Below are 24,553 nucleotides of genomic sequence, written 5' to 3' on the forward strand. Positions count from 1 at the left end.
ATCTTGGCTGTAATTTAATAATGATAATAAATAATTTGACTTAGAAGCACAGCAAACTTATGTTGGTCTTGGGATCCCTTCCCACGATTTACTTTTCAAGATTTGGTGTCTTGTGGTGACAACAGTTGAGTCAGTGTGTACAGCTTTCTAGGCTGCATTTTTGTGAAATTCACACCTGAACGTTTTCAGTTGCCTTTGACCACTGCCCTACTTGGTATGTGTAGAACAGGCTTCATGTCTTCCAAGTGCCAGTCAGAAACCTGAGTAGTGACTAAAGTCACTTGAAGGCAGTGCTGAGGTGTACTGTGGAGTGCAGAGCATACAGCACTCTGATGGAGGGCAGAACTGCAGCACTCCCCTTTAATTTACAGTTCATCCCTACAATAAAGGATGATCACTAAGAAATCTACAAGGCACCATTTGGAAAGACATCTCTCTGACCCAGTTGGGATTAATTGTGGGCTAATTTTATTTTTTGCATAGGAAATCTTTGAATTAGGTGCTCGCAATTATTCAGGAGTTTGGTGAAGTAAATCAGAAATAAAAAAACCTAGCTAGGGATCAATGAAATGCACTTTGGGAGTCCTCAGCCATTTTGATGCTTGATTCAATCAGTTTTGTTCTGCTCCTAAATCAGCCTGTGAAGCGCATCTGTGCTTGTTTAAAATTCAGACTAAGGGTTCCATACTTTATTTATTGATGCTACATTTCATGTCCTTTGAGCAGACTCCTGCTTCAGTTTCAACACTGAGTGAGCCTAACGATGCCCTGCTATGCTGGGCAGGTTCAGTTTATCTGTACCAAGTGCTTTGTGTATGTAAAAATGAGCTTATTAACCAGAATATGTGCTTGTGCTTCACTGTGGAAAAGCTCTATGTATTATAATCGTGCCTGATTATGAGCCTATATCATTATCCAGAATGCATGGACTTCTAATATTTTCATTATAGGCTTTATTAGTAGCTTTGTTCAGTACTTTTGGAGGATCTTTAATTATTAGTTGTTGGATCAGCAGTTTAAATTGTTCTCATTTCTGTAAAATCCTGTGGTATTCCAGTATGCACTAAGTACAAAAAATCCAAAGCTAATCAGCTAGTCTTACCAAAGCCTGTCATGTGTTTTTTCTTGCTTTGCATTAGGAGGGAAAGAAGAACGGGTAGGGGGGAAGGGACACAGCAGGAGGAATTTTTGTATTACTTGAGTAATGAAGACAAGACAGTATTAAGCACATTTTATTCTGTTGGTAGCTAATTTCACATAACTGTTGGATTTCAAAAATCTGTTATAATTCTTCTAGTTTCAATATGTTGCTGGGTAGTCTGGCAGAACAAAATGTATTATAGCGGGATAAAAGTTCCATAAGATACATATTTAATTCATTATATTGCTTTATCCTGCTGTGTGAGTTTAAAGTATTTCATGTGAAGTATACTGCTAATAGAATTTGTGTTTGTTAGTATTGCTTACTGCTTTAAAAAGTGATTTTGGTGTACTTTTATTAAATACTAAACAAAAAACCCAAACAAACAAACAAACTCAAACAACCCCAAGCACAAATCACATACACTGAGAAGTAAGTGTTTTGATGTGATTTACCATCACAGCTCAGCAACATGCCTGGTTTCTGATCTCACCCTCTGAGGAATCATTGATTTAGATTAGAGGCATGTGTATCACAAACCTGGAGAGCACAAGCTCTGTAACAGGTCCACAAGTTACACTGCCTTTGTGCTCTTGGTTTGTCTTGAACTTTTGCTCATGAAATTTAATTTAAATAGGACAGGATAGCAGTTGTTTGGACTGTGCTATTTTCTATCAATCTTCCTTTATGTGTGACTTTTACAAATGCCTTTTATGGTGATTAGTTCTACCTTTCAAACAACTGTTCTAAATACTTGATAACATCAATCCCAGTGACATGCTTGTAAAGCCTTTATTAGTAGTGCAGATGTGTTGTGGCTTTAGGCAGCCAAGTCCCAGTCAGCTGCTCACTTCCACCCCCCACTGCTTGCACCCCAGTGAAATTGAAAGGGGAAAAAATCAGATAACTTGTGAGTTGAGGTAAAGACAGTTCAATAGGTAAAGCAAAAAGTGCATGCGTGAGCCAACTAAGAAATTTATTCTCTTTGCATGGGCAGGCAGGCGTTCAGCCATCCCCAGAAGAGCAGGGCTGCATCCCATGTAACAGTTACTAGGGAAGACAAGCACCATTTGCTCTGAATGTGCTCCACCTCCTCCTTACCCCAGATTTTACTGCTGGGTGCAGTGTCATATGGTATGGGAGATCTCTCTGATGGGTTGGGGTCAGCTGTCCCAACTGTGTCCTTCCGAGCTTCTTGTGTGCCCCAATCAACTGGCTGAAATGCTATGTAAGCACTGCCCAGCAAGAGCTAAAACATCAGTCTGCCCTCAGGACTGTTTTCAGCACAAACCCAACACATAGCACTGTAGGTGCTACTGGGAAGAAAATTATCTGTACCCAAGGTAAAACTTGGTAAACTGTGTCTGAGTCCCACTTAAGAACTAATTGTTCACCTCTGCCAATTGGCCAGTTTCTCATCCATTTAATATTGTTTATTAATATTGCATAATGCTAATAAAAGCTAATTTGTGCCAAATATCAGCAAAAATAAGTGAATTAATTTTGTTCTGAGAAAATTTCTATTTTAACTCTAAAACCAGCTACTTACAAAGAACATTTTTTCATAAAATATGTACTGACTTAAATTGCATTATGACAATTTATTAAGTTCCACATCTGAGTTTTATTTCTTTGATATAGTCTGATTTGTTGACTTAACCATATGTAATTTGTTGGTTTGTTGTAATTTCAGTTTTTGAGTATTATGTTAGTTTTGTGTATATTTATTTTTTTTTAATTGAAGTGTCACAGTATAACACTTCTGTGGTTCAAATTTCTGTGGCCAGTGTTGTTCCCATATACTTAGAATGAAATAGAGATAAGAAAATTATTCTTTCTTGGAGAGGCAGCCATTCATCTCAGTCTAAGACTCCTACTTTTCTTGTATGAACTAAGGGATTGTATTGTATTAACATATTCAGCTTTATAGAAGGTTATCTATTTCTCATTCCTGCAGACAGTAATGAAACTTCTTCAGTAAATGTGTCTTGTCCATTAGCTCTCAGAAAAAGAAATTTCATTAATATTTTATTATTTACAGCAGAATTGCAGGGGGATGGAGATGTGCGTGCTTTGTTTTTCCCATCATATGCCTTCCAAATCAATAAAATATTGTGGAGAAAGTAACTTCCCTGAAGCTGTCAGGACTGGTTTAGCAAGGCAGCTCCTGGAATTCTAAACTGTCACAGCATCAGCTGGACTTCTAAAGGAGCACAAGGTCAGCTCTGTATAAACTCACTGATAGAGCTAATCTGTGCTAGGCTGAGAGAATGAGAGCAGCAACCACGGCAGGCAGAACTTGACTTGGAACCAGAAGGGCTGGGACATTTGTGATCACAAGGGAGAGGAGTGCCAGGAGACTAGAAGCTGTTCTAGCACGTGAAAATTCTTCTGAAGCAAAGTGAGTTCACACCAGAATTGTTAGGGAGGAGAGCCTTAGCCACATTGTGGCCAAGCTGGAGATGGTCAGGAATTCTGAGAAGACTCTTTAGTAGGTTGGCCTTTTTTAATAGGAAAGCTCTTATTTATTACACATAAAACTTCTGCATTAGCACTTCAACCAGACTGCAGTGAAGGGCATAACTTCAATTCACAATGAGAAAATGAGTGGTTGTTGGCAGTGAGTTTCAGTGATAATGTACAGCCATGGCCTCCTTTGTGCCAGCTTGAGGATACACACAGAGTCAACTTAGAGCCAATCAAAATGAGGGCTCTATACTTTTACCTCTGGATTAGTATTCAGCCAGATAGGTTCTCTGACCTGTCATACTCAAGTAAGGACTGCAAAACTTGTCAAGCTGGAATAAGAGAGGAGGTGAGGGAACCTTTTCATAACCAAACATATCTAAGTAGCTTAAAGTTTATCTTAAAAATGATTTTGTTTTTTATATACATTCATTAAATTATTGGCAGGATGGGAAGGTGGAATTGTAATAGCTAACATTAGCCAAGTGAGATTAACCTTTGTGTGCTGCTTCTAGATGTAATGAGGACAGAGAGAGGGCCTGATAAAAGCTAGAAGAGTTTTTGTGGAGTGTGGCTGGGGAACATGGCGTTTTCTTTCATCTGTGACTTATTTGTACTACGTCTTAAGGGGATGCATCATTTAGTTGCATAAGCTAAACTTGAGTATTTAAGTAGCTCTGTGTGCGTGTGTATACATATTCTTTTCCAGGTGGAGGAATCCCTTCCTGGGATGTTGTTAGTGCCTTGCAGTGCTTTCATTGCAATGCCCCCAGACTCTATCAGGTCTCCTGGCCTGATGGGGTACTCTCTTTTCTTTCTTGACAGAGAAGTGTAAATGTTGGAAAAACCTAAAATGAAATTAGGAGGAAGTAGCTGGGAAAATGGACATTGAAAAGGCATCTCATGTGTGCTGCAGTTCTCTGCATAAAAGCATAAAAAAAGTACAAGTCTTGACTGTATTGATTTGTGCTTTGTATGCAGTTTTTGTTCCATGGCCAAGTACATTCTGAAATCTCTCAGGCATATTATGTTCTTTTTTGCCAGGAACTTGACAAAGAACTTCCAGTGTTACAACCTTACTTTGTTCAAATGCCAGAAGATGCTGGGAAAACAGGAGCTGGTATGCGAGTCACGTGGCTGGGACATGCCACAGTTATGGTGGAAATGGATGAACTTGTATTTCTTACTGACCCAATCTTCAGCCAGAGAGCTTCCCCTATTCAACTGTTGGGTCCCAAGCGCTTCCGAGGGCCTCCGTGCACAGTAGCACAGCTCCCCAAGATAGATGCGGTGTTGATCAGCCATACCCACTACGATCATCTGGACTACAACAGCGTGGCGAGTCTGAATGAACGCTTTGGGAGCGAGCTGCGCTGGTTTGTGCCTCTGGGGCTCCTGCAGTGGATGCAGAGATGTGGTTGTGAGAATGTGATTGAACTGGATTGGTGGGAGGAGAACTGTGTCCCTGGTCATGATGCGGTAACTTTTGTCTTCACCCCTTCCCAGCATTGGTGCAAAAGGACTGTGACAGACGATAACAAGGTTCTCTGGGGCAGCTGGTCTGTCCTGGGACCTTGGAATAGGTTTTTCTTTGCAGGAGATACTGGATATTGTTTTGCTTTTGAACAAATAGGTAAAAGGTTTGGACCTTTCGATCTTGCAGCCATCCCCATTGGAGCTTATGAGCCAAGGTAGGAAAATCAGAGTTTGAACGAAATATGTAAATGAAATTATATACTGATTACAAAAAATTACACCCGAAGTTAAAATTGTGCACTTCGTTAAAAAGTATGTGTATGTGTGATGTTTTTGGAGAGTGTTTTTCTTCAGACTTAGGGACAGCAAGGATGAATCAGCACTCTTTCTTCCCTTAAAAATGTTGAGTAAAAATCTGGAATTAGTCTGGTTTTTTTTCTGAAACAGCATCATTTAATCCAGCCCAGTCCAGTGTATATCTCTTGCTGCATTTTTCTCTTGCTTCAGTCTTTATCGTGGTTTTGCAACTTACCTGGAGACAAAGAGGACTTAGTTATAGAGTATGAAAGATCTGTTTTCTCAGGAGAGCAAACTTTTCTCATTTTGGAGAAAATGTTTAAATGATAGTACTCATATAACACTGGAAGGAAGGCACTTATGAGCTGGGAAAAAGAGATGGAAATCCGAATAGCATGGTAAAGTTTTAGTATCTTTCAAGAATTTCCAAGTTCTTCTGTTTTGCATGTTCCCTTGGGCTATCTCTGAAGCACACTTTTTTGGTGTGTACTGCTAGCACAAAAATTTTTCAGAGATGGATTTAAGGTTTTGGCTTTAATGCCTTAAGGCACTGGTAATATGTCCTTAACCTATTGAAAACAAAGATAAGAAAAAATCCTTCAAAAAGAGAGTACAGTAAATGAGCTGCTGTTTGAAGGGTATGTTGGTATATGTTAGTTTCCTGATCTGTGTTCTGTATGTTGTCCAGTATCTGTATGTTGTGCACGCTTACGATTTTTTTGATTAGGTGAGCATATATTTCTTTTTGTTCTTTGCAATGGAAGTAAGGGTGAAATCTTGCACTGAATTAGGTGACACAAAAAAAGTGGTTCTTTGTTCTGGTAGGTGGTTTATGAAATACCAGCATGTGGATCCTGAAGAAGCAGTAAGAATCCATATTGATGTTCAAGCAAAGAAGTCTGTAGCAATTCACTGGGGGACCTTTGCTTTAGCAAATGAGGTAAATTGCAACACTAAACATGAGTTCAGATTTCCAAGGACTAGACAGTCATTAGTGAAGCTTTCCTTGTGCAATTTAACCTACATATCTGTAAATGTAAACTTAAAATGTGAACTTTGTATGAGTGAAAAGTTCTCTATATACTGCTATTCATAACCAATTACATAAAATATTTCCATAATTAAGAAAGTACAGAGTTATTGAAGCAAATGTGGAGGATTTCTGATATCCAGGTGCTGAGGAACAAAACAGATAAGGACACATGCAGTATTATGCAGTGTTATGCATTACCTTATGCAGTAATAAAAACAAACTGAGTGGTGTATCACTTGGAGATAGTAAGAACTGCATGCCTGTACCTCAATACAGTATTTCTTAATTATGTCTATCTAGTAAATATATAAACAGTATTTTTAATAGTTGATTCAAAGTTAAAACCAGAATGTATATGAAAAAAATTGAGTTATTCTGAGTGTTTGAGGTTTTTTTTTAATGTTTTATTCCCCTCTATGCCCCCCCCCCCCTCCAAGTCCACGATCCCATTAGTCCAAGATCTAACAACAAGGTTATTCAGATACCTTCACAGCAACTAAAAATGCAGTGAATAGGAAGTCACTACATTTGCTTTGATATTGTCTGGTAGCTGTTTTTCAACTTTGTTTTTGCATTAGTTGCACCACTTTATCGCCTAATTCATTCCTGATAGTGTCATCACCTGATCTGTCAAATGTTCTGTCCCGTCTAGGCTCCCTCCCTGCTCATCCTGCGCCTCCGTGGCAGAGCTTGGAGGGAACATAGGGCGCTTGGATAAAACATTTCCCGTCCCCAGAGTATCCAATAAATTGTGTTACTAGTGCCTGCGGCACAAATGTTACTGTGTATTTAGGAGCACAAAAATAGATTACTGCTGCTTGACGATGTCTTTGGGAAATGTAACAAAGACACCGCGGTAACTTGAAGGGGCCGCACTGCCGGAGCCGTGTTCGGACAGGAGCGCTGACAGTGTGGGTTTGCAGAGCGAAGAAAGCGCCAGCTGCTGGCGGCCAGCGCTTCCTCCGAAGGGATCTATTGCTGCCTTGAAGGCGACCGAGTTCGGGCTGACGGGTTGAGCCTTGCTAGTTACTCTGCAGCTGTAAATCAGCGTTCTTATCGTTCAAAAACTTAAAATGAACCCAAACATTTTAATTTAGTAATAAATACCCTTCTCCTCCCCCCGTTTTTTAGAGAAGTGCTTTTCTTTTCCCCTAAAAAATGTTGCAGTGGTAACTTTCCCCTCATATTATTCTCATTTTTTTCAGTATTACTTGGATCCTCCAGTTAAATTGAATGAAGCTCTGGAAAGATATGGCTTGAAAAAGGATGACTTCTTTCTCTTACGTCATGGAGAATCACGGAATTTGAATACAAATGACCGTTTTGAAAACTGAAACAGTGTCAGTTCCTTGTAAGACCTGTTTGATTTGAACTAGCAATTAATGTTACGTACTAACATAATGTATGTACACAGTAGATTTTTTTAGATTGAATTGGATTTCTAAATGCCAGGTTTGTCAGTTTCAGAAATAAATCTTGCATACCAATTTCATGACAAATTTTACTAGTTATATGGTTTATAAATTTAGAGAGGTGATCTAAAAGTGGTTTATATATAAGTGTTGTCTGGGAATAACATGCTCTGATGTACACCACTGAAAAAAAAAAGTTATTTTTAAACTCTTCTTACCTGCAGCAGCAATAATACCTTCAGCACAGAACATATTCTTAGGATTAATGGCTGACTTAAATTATTCATTGTTAGACTGTCATCTCCTACTTGTTAGTCTTCAGGTTATGCCCTGTACTTAGATAGCGTCATTGTATGTTTTGTGGGGTGAAGTCTTCCAATACAGCTGTGTTGTTAAAGCACAAGCATGGTAAAATTGTTTCACTCTTCATATTCATATATTAATGAACCACAAAAGTTGAATTTTACATCAAAGAAAATGTGCCTTTTAAAGAGAGATAATTTAATAATGCATCATGGATGTGTAAAACTAACTGCTGGCCAGAGTATCTGCACACTTCTATTGTTTTGTCTGTTTTTAAGTTAGGTTTGAATGTGTCAATTGTAGCACATGAAGTGGAAAAATATCTTAATGTCACTTGTCCTTGTATTAACTCAGCCTTTTTCTAAGTACCCTTCTTTTTTTTTTTTCTTTTTTTTTTTTTTTCCAGTAGAAAGTCTTAAGCAAGGGCTGTGGTATTTTTTCTAATAGCTTCCCTATAATTTTCAAGCTGAATGAGAGATTACAGCATTGTTCAGTGTTATAAAACTTGGCCAAATGTATCTGTATCAAATTGTCTTGCTAATTTACAGAATTAAAGCCTACTGTTGCCAAAAAAAAGGATTGTTATTCTCCTTCATCATTTCATTGGCAAATCATGTTTTGTTTATGATTTCTTTGGTCGGTAGGATATGTGGGTTGGTTTGAGGTGGTTTTTTTTCTGCTCTTGCTGTTCATTTTATTTTCATATTCCATAAAGATAAATATATATAAAAAAAGATACATTATTTAAAGGCATTATCTTCTGGCGACTAACCAAAACCAGTTAATGAGATTTCATGGTAGGAACAACTGAGGTAATCTTTTAACTGTAGACAGTTATCAAAAGTGGTTTAAAACTACCCTGTGATTCAGTGTAGAGGGTCTTTCAGGTGAAGTCCCTTGTATTTTCACAACAGCTTCAATTACAACTTGGGTGATACAATGTATATTACCTATATGTAATTTTGTGGAGGACGCCAAGCTGCAAGGAGTTTTGAGTACTTTGAAGGACAAGTTTAATGAGGTTGATTTTGTTGTGGGTTGTTTTCTTTTCCTGTTTTAATCATCGTCAATAGGTTATTCTGTAAAATTATATACTTTAGAAAGAGTGAAACTAAAACACAGAATACCTAGATAAGCAGTCACAGAGCAGAGAAATACTGGCTTACATGGATCAGAAATTCAATGTCAGTAATGACATGTTTTGTTTTCGATCTGTTAATTCACAACATTTGTACCTAGAATGGTGACCGTTATGTTTTGCTTGGTGCTGATAAGATTCCACCAAGGGTGTGGGGTAAGTGATAAAAAAATGAGACATCTTTGCATAAAAGTACATTGGAAAGTTTTGCATGATTTCAAAACATCTCAAGAGCTCTGTGAAGAAAGCATTTAAAAATAGTTCTTTCTAGACCAGAAAAAGAAAACTGAGACAATACTGTAGCAAGTTCTCATGTATTTTTAGAAAAGGTCACTTGTTTCTGTCAGCTGTCAAAGCAACAGATAAGAGGTCAACTCTATCAAAAAGATGATATTTGAAAAACTTATTTTTAGGTTGGAGAACACAGAAAGTGACATCTAGATATCTCTGTTGATCTTAAGAAACCATGTATCAGCTATACCTAGAACAAATTGGTCCTAGTGTCTTGTCAGGAGAGTAGTTAAATTATTAGTGTCTGGCCTAATCTTTATTTTTTTTAGTCAAATTCAGTAGCAGAAAATATTAAATCTACAAAAAGTTGCAAAACATTAAGTGAGTGTAATGTAACTTGCTTATTACAAACTGTACAGTGTTTTAGGAGCAGTGGGAAGGTGAAAAGGAAGTTCACTGTCAATGCAGCAATTGTCAAGTTTCTGCTGGGAATCATGCCAACTTCTATTTCTGCTTTACTGTATTCCTGGTGAGTTAAAACTACCTATGTGGATAAATTAGATACATGTAGCTGTATCTAATACCCCTGTATTGATCCAGGGCATGGGTGTGTCACAGTTTCAAGGTCATATTTTTCTTGCAGTTTTAGCTATTTGCAAAGTGACCTTCTGAAAATAAGTATCTATGGCATTACAGAAGGAGAAGATAGTAATGTTTTCTGAAGAGCAGAGTGAGTTTACTAAATAAGAAAGATGAAGCACTTGGAAATAGTTTAGGTGATACAGTTCTCTTAAAAATGAAACAAAGTGGAAAACTTTCCTAGCCTTTACATCTGATACCTTTTTTAGTTTTTCTGTAGTGGAAGTTTTCAGTTGTCTGGTTTTCAAGGTATTTTCCAGTATGTTTTCTGTTCATCAGTGAAACTCTGTTCAGGTTCTTTTACAGTGATGTTTGTATGGATTCCACTTCATTTTGAATTAGTGCTGGATTGATGACTAAAACTTTATGGGGGCTAATTCTGCAGAAGCACTCATTCTAATGATGTTCCAGTTGCAGAAAAAAAAAAAAAAGGAGGAGTAAAGATCTTCAAGGAAAGGAAACACAAGGGCTGCTACAGAATTAGAAGCTTTTTTAAAAATGTGTATGATACTGCTCTTGTAGAATTTTTTTTTTATAATGAGAATGCTAAATTGTAGTTGCAGATAATCCTTGACTCCTAATAAAATATTTTAAAAAATATATCTGCTTTCCCTTAAGTGACAATTTTAAAGCAATATAAAATGCTATCAATTTTTGTTCAAGTGTACGAACTTTTCACAGTTGTGATTAACTGCACTGTAGTTTAGCTAAATGGAATAGATATACTAAGCATACAAGAATGAAGTTTTAGAATAAATTCCTTGCAGGAAAGATGAAAAAACCTAGGTTTGGTGACTTAAGTATGCAGCTTTCATTGAAGATACAAATTCTGTAGGAAGCCAATGATAGTTTGGTATTGTTCTTTATTTAATATTATTTTGTAAGATTTGGCTGTACCTTTTCATAGACTAATAAAATATAAATGCCTAATCTCTAATTGCTATATCTTTAATGCACGCTTCTAAAGAGGTATTTCTTCAACAACTGTAATTGATATTTGATATTGCCAAGGATATATACATTCACTTCACTCATCCATTCAAAATGTTCATTTTACATATGAATGTTTTCATGTTTTAAACTGTTTGTCCCCATTGCATAAATGTAGCAACCGTGCAGTGGTTTATCGGTAATAATTAAGCTATTGCTTTTCTCCTGCTTGTAAAAAAAAATCTGTATTAAATACACTGCATTCTCTTTTGTAGTAACTCATTTGTGCCTATTAAAATGATAGTATTTAGGTTTGTTTTTTTTTCCTCTGTTGCATTGTTTACTTGTTGCATGCTTTTTTACATAGCATTGCCAAGATTAGATATTTTCACCAGGTCATTCTGTTTTAAGAAAACAACACTATTGCATTAATATTCTCACAACTTGTTCTTTCACTTCTGTATCAGGGTGATGCAGCAAAGATGCCAGTCTCTGAGCAAATGGGGCAGAGTCCCTGCAGAGTGTGAAGAAAATTGAGTCTTCACTGTATTCCTCAATGATGGTGCCTTCTTCATCATTCATGTTCTTTTTCAAGTTTGCTGTAAATGCCAGGGCTCGAACTAGAATCTCTCTGTTTATATAGTTGTCAAAAAGTAACAACATTGATGGCACCTAGGATATTGAAGAAATATTCCACACTTAATCACCAGCAGTAAGTATGTGTAACTAAATCAAATCTCAAAAAATGGAAAAAAAATGTGTACCTAAACCAGAAATTTTATGAAATCACAGGACTTTGTATGCTGTGAACTCCTGTCAGAAATTTGTACACTGTGCAAATGTTCTCTCTAGAAAAGACTGGCCTGTGAATCAATGGACTAATAACTGCTTTGTATTTTCAATCTCCAAAATGTGGCTGTCTGGAAAACTCCCATGTGGAAGAGAAGGTCTGCTTCTCAGCCACATAGATTTTTGTCCTGAATGTTTTTGTAGCATATCTGATAAATGAAAAAATAATACACTTAACAGAGAACTGAATATTTAGCTACCTGAAATTTGTTTGAATAATGAAAAGACAGCATTATCTAGACTAGCTTTGCTCATGGCAGCTCACAAATACAACCCATTGTATGTTTTAAGAAAGTTACTTTGGGGAGAGAGATGAGGGTGCAGCACCATTCCAGCCCCAACTGTTTTGGTGTGAGGAAATGAAACTGAAAGAAACCTATGTGCCAAGGCCAGCACAGCAAATGTCACACAAATTTCTCCATGAAGAAATAAGTAAATGCACAGGGAAAGTTCACTTAGAGGCAACAGTTTTATGTCTGCATTTGAATAAAGGGGTGGGGATTCCAGTGGAATTGGGCTGGGTTTGGTCCAGTACATTGGCTATAGAAACAGAAGTTGAGAAGGATCACTTACAGTATTGGTTCTATTTAATGGTTTTCAATCTATATAATGACTGTGTGTCTGGAAATGGAAGGTTAGAACAGGCTTCTGCAAGTTATCATTGATTATTTGGAATGGTACACAAGAAGTACAACCAACTATCTCCAAGTGCACAGGCCCTGTGCCTCTCCCTTTGTAAACATGGTATCTGTACTACACTACTCTCTGGAATAAAGCCAGCCCATGAAAGAATGTGCAGTTAGGTACCAATTTTAACCAAACAATGTCTAGAATTTGTTCTGGAATTGCATATGGATTTCTAACACACTATAATTCTTCTAGTGCATGCAATATCTAAATTGGTACACATGTATATATGCTAAAAATAAAACGAAGCAGCAAGAACCTTACTTGAGCTCTGAGAAGATGTCTTGTCATGGCTGGGTTTGCAGATAAGTTCACAAGTACTTTCAAAACATGAATCTGAAGTGAGGAATTTACAAGTTCATTAAAAGATCCAAAACAGTAAGTACAGCTGTAATGGGCATCAATAATGTCAAAGTTGACTTGGGGAGGAAGAGGTAGAATGGGTTAGTTAATGTCTTGAGTATTTTGGTATAGAGGAAACTAAGGTATGGACATGTTAGAAGCAAATTCAGATTGACTTAAACATCAAAATAAGGCAAGACCCATAAATAAATCTCAGTGGGCAAAATGCAGAGTATTTTTAAAATACAAAGAAGACGGTAAAGGACTAAATTTAAAATTATCTGAAGCATATTCAAATACATCTTTGTGCTTTCTTGTGATGCTAGTCTTTAAACACTAGGAAAAGGCCATATTACTTCATATACTTAAGTACAATAGGTGTTGTTATGTCTAGTGGAAATGTGTGTTTTGGAAAACTGGTTTTGATCTGATAGAGCAACCACATACACTGATGGTACCACAGCATCTTGAATGAAAGCAGTAGTTTGGTCCCTGACTGAAGCTTGTTTCAGTATTACAATAATTCACAAATAAGCATGATTTCCAGTTGCAGTCACTAAGGTTGCCAGAGGTGTCATAAGGTGTATAAGGGAACAAAAGTCCATAACAGAATCACTGCTTGGCTAGTTTTCCAACAGAGATTCATACATCAGTGAAGCCTTCCCATGCAGGCTCTCCTTGCTCTGTGATGCAGCAGGAATGACTCAAGCAGAAGAGAATTCTGGAGTTGCTATGGCAAAGGCACAGGGCAATCACAGTGCACCCTGCACTGCTTTGCTAGGGCTACAGTCTGATGGTTCCACTACCAAGATTCCGTTCCCTCACCCCTTTTTGAATTTATATTGTGAAGCTAATACAGATCTATATTTTAGTGCATAAAATCTGTATCATTAATGAATATTTGGTTTTTTCTTAGCAAAATCTAAACCATTTTACCAAGATGGTAAGAAATAGGGCAAGTAAAGTAGCTTCATAAATAACACTACCCAGTACCTGTGTCCTTTCAGTTCCTTCTGAAAGCAAATGAAGAAAGCATGGAATTGAATTTATCATCTTTTGGTGGTAGTCACTGGTAACAGACATATTTGTCAACAGCCTGAGTCCAGCTAGCTGCACATCAGAGTTCAGGGGAGCTGACTCAACAGTCCTACAAACTTGTGCAATAAATACCTGGGGAAAGGGGAGAGAACAGTTTTTGATAAAAGCATATTTTCTGTCACACATAATATCAATGGCCTAGCTACAGTTACATAAATTCTTGCTAAACATTGCTGGCTGAATGGTGAAGGTTCTTGGAAACAAGTACTTTTTTGTTTTGACTATTTCAAACATTCTAGAGGTAGGACTGAAGCAGACCACACAGCATTATGCTCTCTAGTCTTCCTGAAACATAACTTGCTCTGAAACTTGAATTGCTTTGGCTCCATCTCAGAAGTGACTCTCAGAAACTCAGAAGTTGTTTTAAAAATCACTTATAAGTAACTAACATCTTAAATATTGAGAACAAGCTAAGGACAAGCTTTGAAATTAAATTCCTTCTCCCAACAATGTGGCCCATTTACTGGAGTATACTGTAGGAACAGCAATGACAACTGACATTAAACTACTATCTTTACCAATTTTTCTTCTGGATGGCAGTATGCAATGAATCTTGGAGTCCTAACAGAAAAAAAAAATAATTTTCCCTTACCAAAGGAGTTATTTTCTACTTATACATGTAGACAAATATTGGCAAGCACTACTTAATAAAAACTGCCTTTTGCTAAAGATGCTGCAAACTACCACATACAGTCACACTACTATTTTATCAAGCTATTGAAACAAACTACTAAAAGTCTTCAAATCTGCCTCAGCTCACCACTTGGACTTGATCTATTAATTAATCAGATTTCTTTTTTCTCGATGTTTAGTCTTGTCATATCCATAGCATGTACTGTATTTACCAGTGGAACTTGTTACAATTTATGCACATTTTCTTTCAAGATGGAGTTATCACCTTAAAAATTGGTCTCATACAAACCTGGGGGCTCAATTACTCTCCTCCCTCAACTAAGGAGTCAATCTGCAATCCATTCTGTTAAACAGCCACTGGTGATGTTCTAGGCAGGTTTGCAAATCATCTTACCTCACATAATTTTGCTACAATGTTAGCAGCACAATCACTGTTTAACAGTATATTGTGAAAGCTGAACACAATCTGCATAAGTTCCTGTGTTTTATTTTAAAAGTAAATGCCAATGAAGCAATGCATTCTAAAGTTATCCTTTCAGTCATCCAGATCTGCTGACTTGTATGTCTATTATCAAAGCATTTTGGCATCCTGGCTTGTATTTAACAAATATGCTGAAGGAACTGTACTACCTCTTTGCCTCAGTTACTTCAGTTTTTCCCATTAAGAATCTTACCTGTATCTCTTCCTGATTTTTAATATTCATACTCAAATTGTTAAGTGCATTTAGCACTTTTTCTTTAACTTTGGGAGCGCAGTTGGAAAGCATCCCTCCAATAACAGAAAGACCATCCAAATTTCGGATTATATCCTGAAATACACAAGATATTTAATAGGATTTTTAAAATTCAATTTAAATGCTGAAGCATTCCCTCAAAGTCTCTATACTGACAAAAATGAAGTTTGTGAATGAAAAATTCTAGGGCTGACTGCTCTGTGTAAAGAGAGTATTAACAGATACTGCTTTATTGCTTGTTCTGAAACTAAGAAGGGTCTTGTTTAGGAACAAAAAGTATTACTGTTATTTGACAGTAGCACATCAGCAAAGGATGCTTAAAGCATTTTAGATTATAAAGAATAAAAGGAGATTAATGGATAATGAATTTATAGAACAACTTAGCCAGATCACAGTCCCTAAAATACTGCCTGAATAGGCCAGAATTTCAAGGTGCAGCTTCATATTTTTATAGTAAATGTTCTGAAACTTTTTCCATTACTCTTGTTTTTATTACTGTTTTAATCGTTCTCACTTGACTGTCACTGTCGGGCTTTGGGTTCCAGTTGCATTCTGTTCTATGAGATATATATTAAGAAAGATTATATACTTTGAGAAGCCGGAATAGACGGCTGTCATAAGTAGCAAAAAAGGTGGGACCTTGGAGGTTAAACTGTTAAAAAGGCATGAAAATCAGCATCCAGCTCCAAGTTTTTGCGCATTCTATGTCCAAAGGATTTGGAGATACTTCTATAGTTGTAAAATTGCTAATGTGCAAACAGCACACAACTTTGTGAGGGATAAAAAATATAGTTTATCTCATAAAATTTTAGATCTGAACCAGAAAGGATTTAACCTAGTATTCAGCCCTTTCATTAACATTACATAATTGTAAGCAACAAAAGATATATTTACAGTACTTTGGAAGTACTGTACGGACTCTGTACGGACTTTAAGTGGTCCAAACATTATTATTCAATAAATTCTGTGAAACTGGCGAATTATATTATTTGGGCCAGCAGAAATTAAGGCAAGACATTAAATGGATTTTAGAGCACAAGGTATCCTAGCTTCATTCCTGTGTCACTCTAGCAAAACATCAGCTCTCCTCTGCCAGACTGGCTGGCATTGGATATTGTTGTTTTCTACAGAACAATACTCACTTGATTTACAGAGAAGGCAGCACTGTTGCTGAGAGTGATTAAAGCTTGCTCTTGAATTAATGGATCATCTGTGGCCTGGAGCAAATGAATAAGTTTCTGTAGAACATCCACATCCATGGTATGGGTTGACACTGGAGGACTGCTATCTGTTAATGTTTAGAAATTAAATTTGTGATACTAAGTTTGAGACATTTCAGTTAGGTTGCTACTTAGTGTTTTTTACAAAGCTGAAATTTGACTCTCAGTTGTAGGACACATTGTTCTAAGGTTGTGCCCAACCATCATGTCATGGTAAAAAGACTGTGTTTTATGACACTAAGATTTCCATCTTTTTCCTGAGTCCTCCAATTACCTCTTTTGAAGGTGGAGAATAAAAGGAACACACAATTAGAGGCTGAGGTGTGTTACTTCCTGGTTAACCAATAGCAAATTTCCTTGGCAAAATTGTAGGAATATTCACAGATTTGGGGAATATTCACAAAATACTGGTTAGGGTTTTTTTTTTGTGTCCCTGAAATGAAATGTGGAAATCTGTCTTGGAACTGTAGGAAACAAAACTTTCAGTTTACAGACTACTACTTCCAGAAATTATAATAATCACACTTTGCTAGTATGCTGAGGTCCTTTGACAAAGTAACAGCCACAATGTTAGGCACACTGCTGATCATGGCATTACTCAAAACGGAGGAAGGCTGCTCCTGAGTAAGGATGATGTAATGGAGTACCTGGCCTTTATAAAATGGCAACAAATGTCATCAAAGGCTATTTTCAGCCAGGTTGGAAGCAGAACTATTTATTCAGCTGAGGAGCTGTGAGACCCGATCTATGACTGTTGGACTAGTCAGAGCTTACTTGAGATGACTCCCGAAAAGCTACCAGTGCTTTAAATTCCACAGCTTTACTTCCAACATCTGACCAGGTAAACACCACAGTATTCTTTCGGGGTAAAAAAAACCAAACCAAACCAAAAACAACGAAAAAACAACCCAAAAAAACCCCAAAAACCAAAAAACCCCAAAGAGACCAAAGTTAATTATGATGATCCAAGAGCTCACTTCAAAAACAAAATCGTTTTTCATCCTCGTCTAAACATTTCAGTTTAGCTTTGTATTATAGGGGAAACACAAATAACTGCAATAACATAAGTAAACACACTGGCCGGACGTACGCTTTGGAGGATTTCAAAAGAAAAAGAAAAAAAAGAAATTGGTTTTTCTAAAAATCATGCTCCAGAGCGCTCCAAATGGCTTCATGGCCTGGAGGGCCGGTACGCAGAACTGTGGCACCGCCTCTCGCAGGGCGCAGAGCCGCCTCCGGGCCCCGAACCGCTCTACAGGGCCGCGGGCTGGGAACGCCGCGGGCTCGGAATCCCCCGGGCCCCGCAGAGCCTCCCCTGGCCCCGCCGCACACCGGAGGGGCGAGGTCCGGCCCGCCCTGCCTCTCACCTGCAGGCGGGCCCCGCGCGGCCGCTGCTCGCCGGCCCCGCCGCCCGCCTGCCGCCGCCAGCCGCCACAGGCAGTAGCAGGCGCCGGCCCCGAGCAGCAGGGCCGCCGCCGCCGCCCTCAGCGCCGCGCCCCGCGGCTCCCACATCGCCCCGGCCGAGGCTGCGTCTCCCGCGGAAGCCACCGCCCCATCCGGCGCGGCTCGGCGGCGGCTCTGCCCTACCCTCGGGCGCCGGGCGCGGGTGCTGTGCCCGAGGTGCTGCAGGGATGCCGAGCCCACAGCTCCGTGTGCCGCTGTGTGACAAGGCTGCGATGCGTTTCTGTTTTACAGGAAGGAATCACCCGCGCTCCCGGGCCGGCCCGGTCCCGCAGCGCGTTCCGAAACAGGCTTCCCGCTCGGGGAGCCGGCCCGCTGGCAGCAAGGGCGGCCCCGAGCCATGGCAGCCGCTGGAGAGGGCACATCATCCCCAAAGTGGGTGACCGCCGTCTCCGCCGCCTCTGGCCCCCCGTCACCCGCTGGGTGTTCAGGCGGTCGGCAGCCTGGTCCCACAGGAGCCGGTGGGACCACAAACTGCCCCGGTAACATCTGTGGAAGGGAGCCATTCCACCCGCCCGCACGAAGGGCCCCCCTCGGCCCTCAGCAGAGCCCTGGTCCCGGCTCGTTGTACCCCTCAGCGCTGGCCGGGGCATCTCATACCCTTCCCACTGCTCTCTGCTCGCCTGGGGCATGATTTTGTTCTGCTCGTTTTGTCACTGTTGCACGTTTTTCATACTTCAAAAGATTTATGAAAACTTTAAGAATGTAAACAAGATGAAACAAAGGAATTCTGCATTATAATCTATGTTAAAATGAAGACGAACCCGGTGAACTGCACTGGCACCTTCCCTGATACGTTTAACTTCTTTAGTGTTAATTACAGAAAAGCCTCTAGATTCCAGCCGGGTAATTCCTTCCTCATGAGTGCAGTGGGTGCAATCCATGTTTTCTAATGGTGTGTCTGTCATAAAGATGACACTGGATCATGCTTCAGATACTGGTGGATTAGGTATTCTTGTTGGCACAGAAGTAAATAGACTTTCATAAAATGTCAGAGAGTAAGAGTGGCGCAGCGTGAAGGACTGTAGGGGAAATAGGGTTGGTAGATGTCTTAGTTTAGGGCAAATTAGGAAGGAAAACTCCAAATGGGGATTTCCCCAGGGAAATGCCCCTCCCCACTAACTGGTCCGGGAAAAGAAAAAAAATTCCTTAGAGAGAAGTGGAAAAAGCTGTTTATTTAACAGAAATTGAGTAATATTAAATAATAAAACCTCTTGCTGTTCGATGGGATGGCAAGTCTAGGAAGAAAAGTCCTTTTCATGTGGTGTAGCTCGGCTCGCTCAGGTTCTTATCAGTCCCTCCGGCGCTGGAAAGTGCCGAGGCCCAGGCCCCGGTGGGCCACAGGCGTGAGCTCCCGGGGTTTGGCTGGGTGTTCAGTCCAGAGCAGGCTTGCACAGATCCAAGAAAATTGGGAAAAAAACAAACAAAGGTCTAGGGAACTCCTCTGCCTCAGCTAGCTAAAACTAACTAAAATCCAGAGAGAAGCTCTGTCCCGCTGTCTGTCCGTGCTGCAGACACCACAGTCCAGGAGCGGGATGTGTGGGAGTGATGTTTTTCCTTAACACAAACTGCGCGCTTCTTCTTCCCCCTCTCTTGCTCTCAAAGCCAGTCTTAAAGGTGCAGAACTTAATATATAACATAAACCAGACGATTGGGGATACCAGTATCATAAAGTCACCCCAGGACAGTAGGTTTGTCCTTAGAATTTGTGAGGTGATTCTCTGTGTTTCTGTATTTCCCTCCCTCTTTGTCATGCTCACCTCTGCTTGTTACCAAATCTGCAGCAGCTGTTTTTCAGTTTCCTTCAAACAAAAAAAGGTAAAATGTACAAATGCAAGTTTAAGAAATACCCTGATATATTTAATCTGCCAAAATAGACTCCATTTGCAATCAGCTATTACTGCCAGGATTTCCATGGAAATACTAATAAAGAAATCTTGAGCCAATTACAATAATTACAGACCAGTGCTGCCATGTAGGCTAAGCACTTCTGGGAGTCTGTCTCTAGATCATTCTTTGTTTTCTAAGCACAGAAAAACAAAACATAAGATGTATCAGTATGAGGTGTATTTCTTGATTCAGCACTTAAAAAACAGCTCATATCTACATTTCCAACCAGAAGTTTTAGCTACATAGCTATAACAGCATTATAGAAGCAGTGACATTAAGTTAATGAGCTAAAAATGAAAGAATTAAGGATAAGATTAAAGGAAGACTCTTTTTAAAAGAACCAGTTGAAAATTACCCTAAGATATTTTTATCCTTGTTTTTCTTATTTATTAGAGGCTGTTGCTTGTTGATATCTAGCATATGTTTCTTACTTAATTTTGTTATATTTTAATTTCTTTATGAGGTTTCTGTTTTACAGGAAGGCTGTAACCACCCGCGGTGATTACGGTATGCTTGGTGTGAAGATAAATGAGATAATACTGGTCCTTTTATTAAGGAACATCAAAGCTAAGATGAGGCCTTTGAACATTTATACACATAGTCTCAAAGTTAATGATACAGAGTTCTAAAATGGCCATTTGCTCAAATCTTTTTATGATGAGGCTGTGGTTTGGACATGGTCCAAACAAGTTAAAGTTCAAGTAATCTTGTCCAAATAATTTAGGATTCCCTGCTGCATCTGAGAATTTCCTTCCTGTGTGATTTCTGTCTGTTCTCATCCAGATTTACTTTTAAACATTATTCATTAAAAGTCAGGCAAACTGTAATCCTGCAAACTCTTGTGTGTGAGAGCTTCACTGTAGTTAGTAGCTGTATTTTTACAATGTTAGAATTAAATATGGATGAAGAGCTGGCCTAACATTTTTCTGCCCTGGGACCCAAATTAATTTTGCCGTGAAGGGTAAATGGCTAAAGTGATATTAAGAAGAATGGGTGAAAACATTGGTGATGGGCTTTCAGATTGCTGAGAGACTTCTGAGAGACTTGAAGACTAATAGAAACAGCCAGACTTGTACAGACCTAATTGCTTGACATAATTGACACAATTGTTTCCAGTTTTACACCTAGTCCAAGCATTACTGAAGAGTACTTGAATGAGGATTGCAAGACGATCTGTTACAATTCCTTCCTTATTTAATTAATATTCTCAAATGTTAAACAGTGGCATTGGATTCCATTACATCACTGGATAGATTGGATTTCTTGTGTTTCAGAACACCCAAAGGAGAAGTTGTCTGTTTCTTTGAGAAAGGGCATTGGGGGAAGGCAGACAATAATTGAAATAAAATATGGCAGTCACATACATATTATCCAGCAGAGGCAGTAGCTTACCAATGTTGGGAACAGCTTTGGGAATTCGCCCATAGGAGAATTTGTGGAAAAAAACATTTAGCTGTTTATTATTTAAAGTATTGTATACCATGAATTACAATGATAAGTATGGCATTTATATATTTTTAACATAGTCAGTAGTCAGCCACTCTTGCAAATTTCATTTCTGTTAAGAGGATTAGAAAGATGCTAAGGTTGGAATTGGTGTGTTGACTAGTTTTATAAATATTCAGACATCTAAACTGAAGACAGTGGCCTTTAATTTTTTCTTCACCTTTTCATATTGGTCTTGAATTAGATTCCCAGAAACACAGAACAGTTTGGGTTGAAAGGAACCTTCAAAGAATATTTAGTGCAACCACCCCGCCATGAGCAGGGACACCTTTCTTTCACTTGATCAGCTTGCTCAAAATACTGTCCAGCCTGACTTTGAACACTTCCAATAATGGGGCATCCCAACAACTTCTCTTCAACTACCTTCAGAGATCCCTTCCAATTTACATTATTGTCTTATTCTGTTTCTGCACAGTGTACTGATTAGAACATGGAAGGCCTGTCAAACTGTTCCCTCTACTTGCCTTCCCTGCTCTCTGCCCCTGCAGGGCGAGGGGCAACTTGACAGGGTGCCTTTCTTGTCTCTATGCCATGCATGACATTTGCTCTTTGTCCACAGCATGGGTTTGATTTGGAGCCTTCCTCCTTTTATTTGTCCTCCCATCATGTTTCCTGAAAAGGATTCAAGCACAAGCTCCACATTAGTTTAATAACAGCAAGAGGCCATGTCTTGAAAGGAAGGTAGTATTGCATGCCATGTTTTGACATTTTTACCAGGCAGAAGAACTTCTTGTTTATAGTTTCCAATAAATATTCACTTAAATAACTGCAATTTAATATATCTTGCTAGTTATTGCTGTATCTGAGCTCAAAGTCCAAAAATAAATTATCCAGCTGAAGATAGCTAAAGGACAAATGAGAAAAAATGGTTCATTGGTTATTGTGCATTGTTACTAAATGATAATGTAAAATTTTATGATAAAACAATTCTGAAAAGCAAATATTTTTTAGCTGCATTTTGTTTTCAATATTGGTTATTCAATAGAATCAATTTTGCCCAGCCTCCCATTCAACATACTCTTTACCTCACAGTATTGAACTTGTTTTAGATTCTGTTTTTTATTAAGCAAATAAAATTATCTAAACTTATATATGTTCTTTTTTAAAATGCACATTAAAATCAATGAAATTCTCAGTAGGAATTGCTAAAGAAATGCCACTTATTTTACTATCCTAAACTCAGTACTTAGAAAACTAGCAATGGAATTATGCTGATACATGCAATATTACCCTTAAAAATTGAAAGAATGGCAACTGATAGAAAGAAATGCCTCTATTTTGGGGTGCTTTAAAAGATTCTGGTAAACTGTTGTTTATTTCAACAGCTTCATAACTAGATGCTACTTTGCTGTAAATACAAGGAATTAATTTGCAGCTTCTTTTTGTAGGTGCTGCTTTGTGGTGTATTTATTGCTCATCCAAAAGATTCACTTACATTTTTAGAAGAAAAGCTCAGAGAAATAATGGCAAAGGGATTAGATACTTTCTTATGATATATACTGAATTATTCTCTGTGTGTGTGTGTGTGTGTGTGTGCACTATGTGGTTTATAATATTGCATTTGGAGTTATAAAATATGCTAATGGTACAGCATCTACTATGTAGACTGCAAATTAAATTATAATATTGCTTTTTTTTTTTTTTTGCAAATATTGATGGCATATGATTTTGCAAAAACAGTAAGACAATATCTCTAAAAACATTGAACATATTTTATTTTTTTATCTATGGGTTTGGAGGGGTTGGGGTTTTTGTTTGTGATTTTTTTTGTCTACAGAATATTTAATGAATATAGCCTCCACTTAATGCTTCTCTTCGTTCAGTTGATCTATTAACCCTTTACTTTTGTGGTAATCAAAACTGAGGTGATGTTAAGGGTTTTAACTTCATTGCTATCCACAGCACATTTACCTATATGAACCAGGGATGTGGCCTTCAAGCACTGCATCATTAAGTGAGGTATTTATCATTTTTTCTGTTCTCTGTATGTTCTTTCACCCTTTTTAAATGACAGCACAGCATGAGATAAAAAAATAAGGATTTAGTTTTGTTTATACTGGAATCTTAGAAAATAATGTGATATTTCTTGATTTCTGCAATTTTCTGGTTGAAGTTTTCAATGGGATGTGAGTAATAAATCCTTAATGTTTGGATCCACTCATTAAACAACTGAGTCAGTAAGTTGGCATGCAGTGTGACTGGATTTTTCTCTTGATTATCTCTGTATAACTGTACTCAATTTTATCTTCTGTTAGTACATCTGTCCTGAATTCACACCAATTACATTTCAGCTTTTTCCTCTTTTGCTAACTATTCTATTGGTATTCAGATCAGTCCAAAAGTGAAATGCTTGATTTATACAGTACATATATACAAAGACAAACTTCTTGTAGTCAAATTCTCTCGTAGATTTTTGTAGGAGTAAGAGCAATATGTGAGATAAATTGCAGTATTTTATGAGGCCCATTGCTATTTTCTTCTACTGTGATATTTTTAGCCCTTGGTCTTACACAGTTTTGGTTTTGTAGAAATTCAGACAGGTTTATTAAAATACCACTTAGAATCATGTGGTAAATGGCTGACATAGCAATGGGTCATGAAACAATTTTTTGAAAAGAGTAACTAAAATATTTAGTATGTTACTAGCTGAATACAGCTGATCAATAAAAGAATGGATGTGATGGATAAAAGCCTGAATTTCAGTTACTGATCTTTCCTTCAAGCACACAAACTAGTTCTGGTATGCTAATTAACTTTTCTGTAAAAACAGTAGTGCCATTTGGTAGTGAAGTACTTCTAACCATACACAGAAAATTATACTTGAATATTCATCACTTCAAATTAGATCCTTTAATTTGAAACAATCAGCATGGAAAAGACAACATTTATAAAACAGCAGTACTTTGTGTACTGTCATAAATTATTTTTCAGATTACTAAAAAAATTTTGTGCAAAAGAATGGGACTTTTACAGCAGAAACTTAATGAAGCTTTATTTTGGGTAATTTTATGTATTTCACACATACCTCAGGAACATCATAGGAAAAATCTTTTACCAAAGCAGTATT

General features: G+C 38.1%; 2 protein-coding genes across 3 annotated transcripts in view; one reads left to right on the top strand and one right to left on the bottom strand.

Annotated features, from left to right (window-relative positions):
- NAPEPLD (N-acyl phosphatidylethanolamine phospholipase D) overlaps positions 1–11,617 on the top strand; it is a 25,130-nt gene extending 13,513 nt beyond the window's left edge. The window contains exons 3-7 of one of the 2 annotated variants that reach the window (XM_088055167.1): positions 4,652–5,298; positions 6,206–6,320; positions 7,619–9,422; positions 9,917–10,026; positions 11,534–11,617. In XM_088055167.1, coding sequence (XP_087911293.1) covers positions 4,652–5,298; positions 6,206–6,320; positions 7,619–7,747 — 891 coding nt within the window. In that variant the 3' untranslated portion in view covers positions 7,748–9,422; positions 9,917–10,026; positions 11,534–11,617. Of the gene's footprint in view, positions 1–4,651; positions 5,299–6,205; positions 6,321–7,618; positions 10,027–11,533 lie in introns of both variants that reach the window. The other variant, XM_088055166.1, reaches the window with a different exon arrangement.
- Positions 10,983–18,579, bottom strand: ARMC10 (armadillo repeat containing 10). Its single transcript, XM_005526078.3, has 7 exons — positions 18,414–18,579; positions 17,997–18,212; positions 16,552–16,697; positions 15,350–15,484; positions 13,938–14,114; positions 12,867–12,938; positions 10,983–11,738 (listed from the first exon to the last, which is right to left on the bottom strand). The coding sequence occupies exons 1-7, from the start codon at positions 18,577–18,579 to the stop codon at positions 11,487–11,489; spliced, it is 1,164 nt and encodes a 387-aa protein (XP_005526135.2). The 3' UTR covers positions 10,983–11,486.
- Between the last annotated feature and the right edge of the window lie 5,974 nt (positions 18,580–24,553).

This window comes from Pseudopodoces humilis, chromosome 5 (assembly GCF_049639895.1).
Source record: "Pseudopodoces humilis isolate 2021_Gansu_Grassland_sample_001 chromosome 5, ASM4963989v1, whole genome shotgun sequence".
NCBI lineage: Eukaryota > Metazoa > Chordata > Aves > Passeriformes > Paridae > Pseudopodoces > Pseudopodoces humilis.

Excerpts from the sequence above, each read along its gene's own strand:
- ARMC10 (XM_005526078.3), bottom strand. The coding sequence starts at position 18,579 with ATGTTACCGGGGCAGTTTGTGGTCCCACCGGCTCCTGTGGGACCAGGC. Across the intron at positions 18,213-18,413 it reads CATGGCTCGGGGCCGCCCTT|GGCAGAGCCGCCGCCGAGCC; the intron begins GCTGCCAGCGGG and ends GCCCGAGGGTAG. Across the intron at positions 15,485-16,551 it reads CTGCCTTCTCTGTAAATCAA|GATATAATCCGAAATTTGGA; the intron begins GTGAGTATTGTT and ends TGTGTATTTCAG.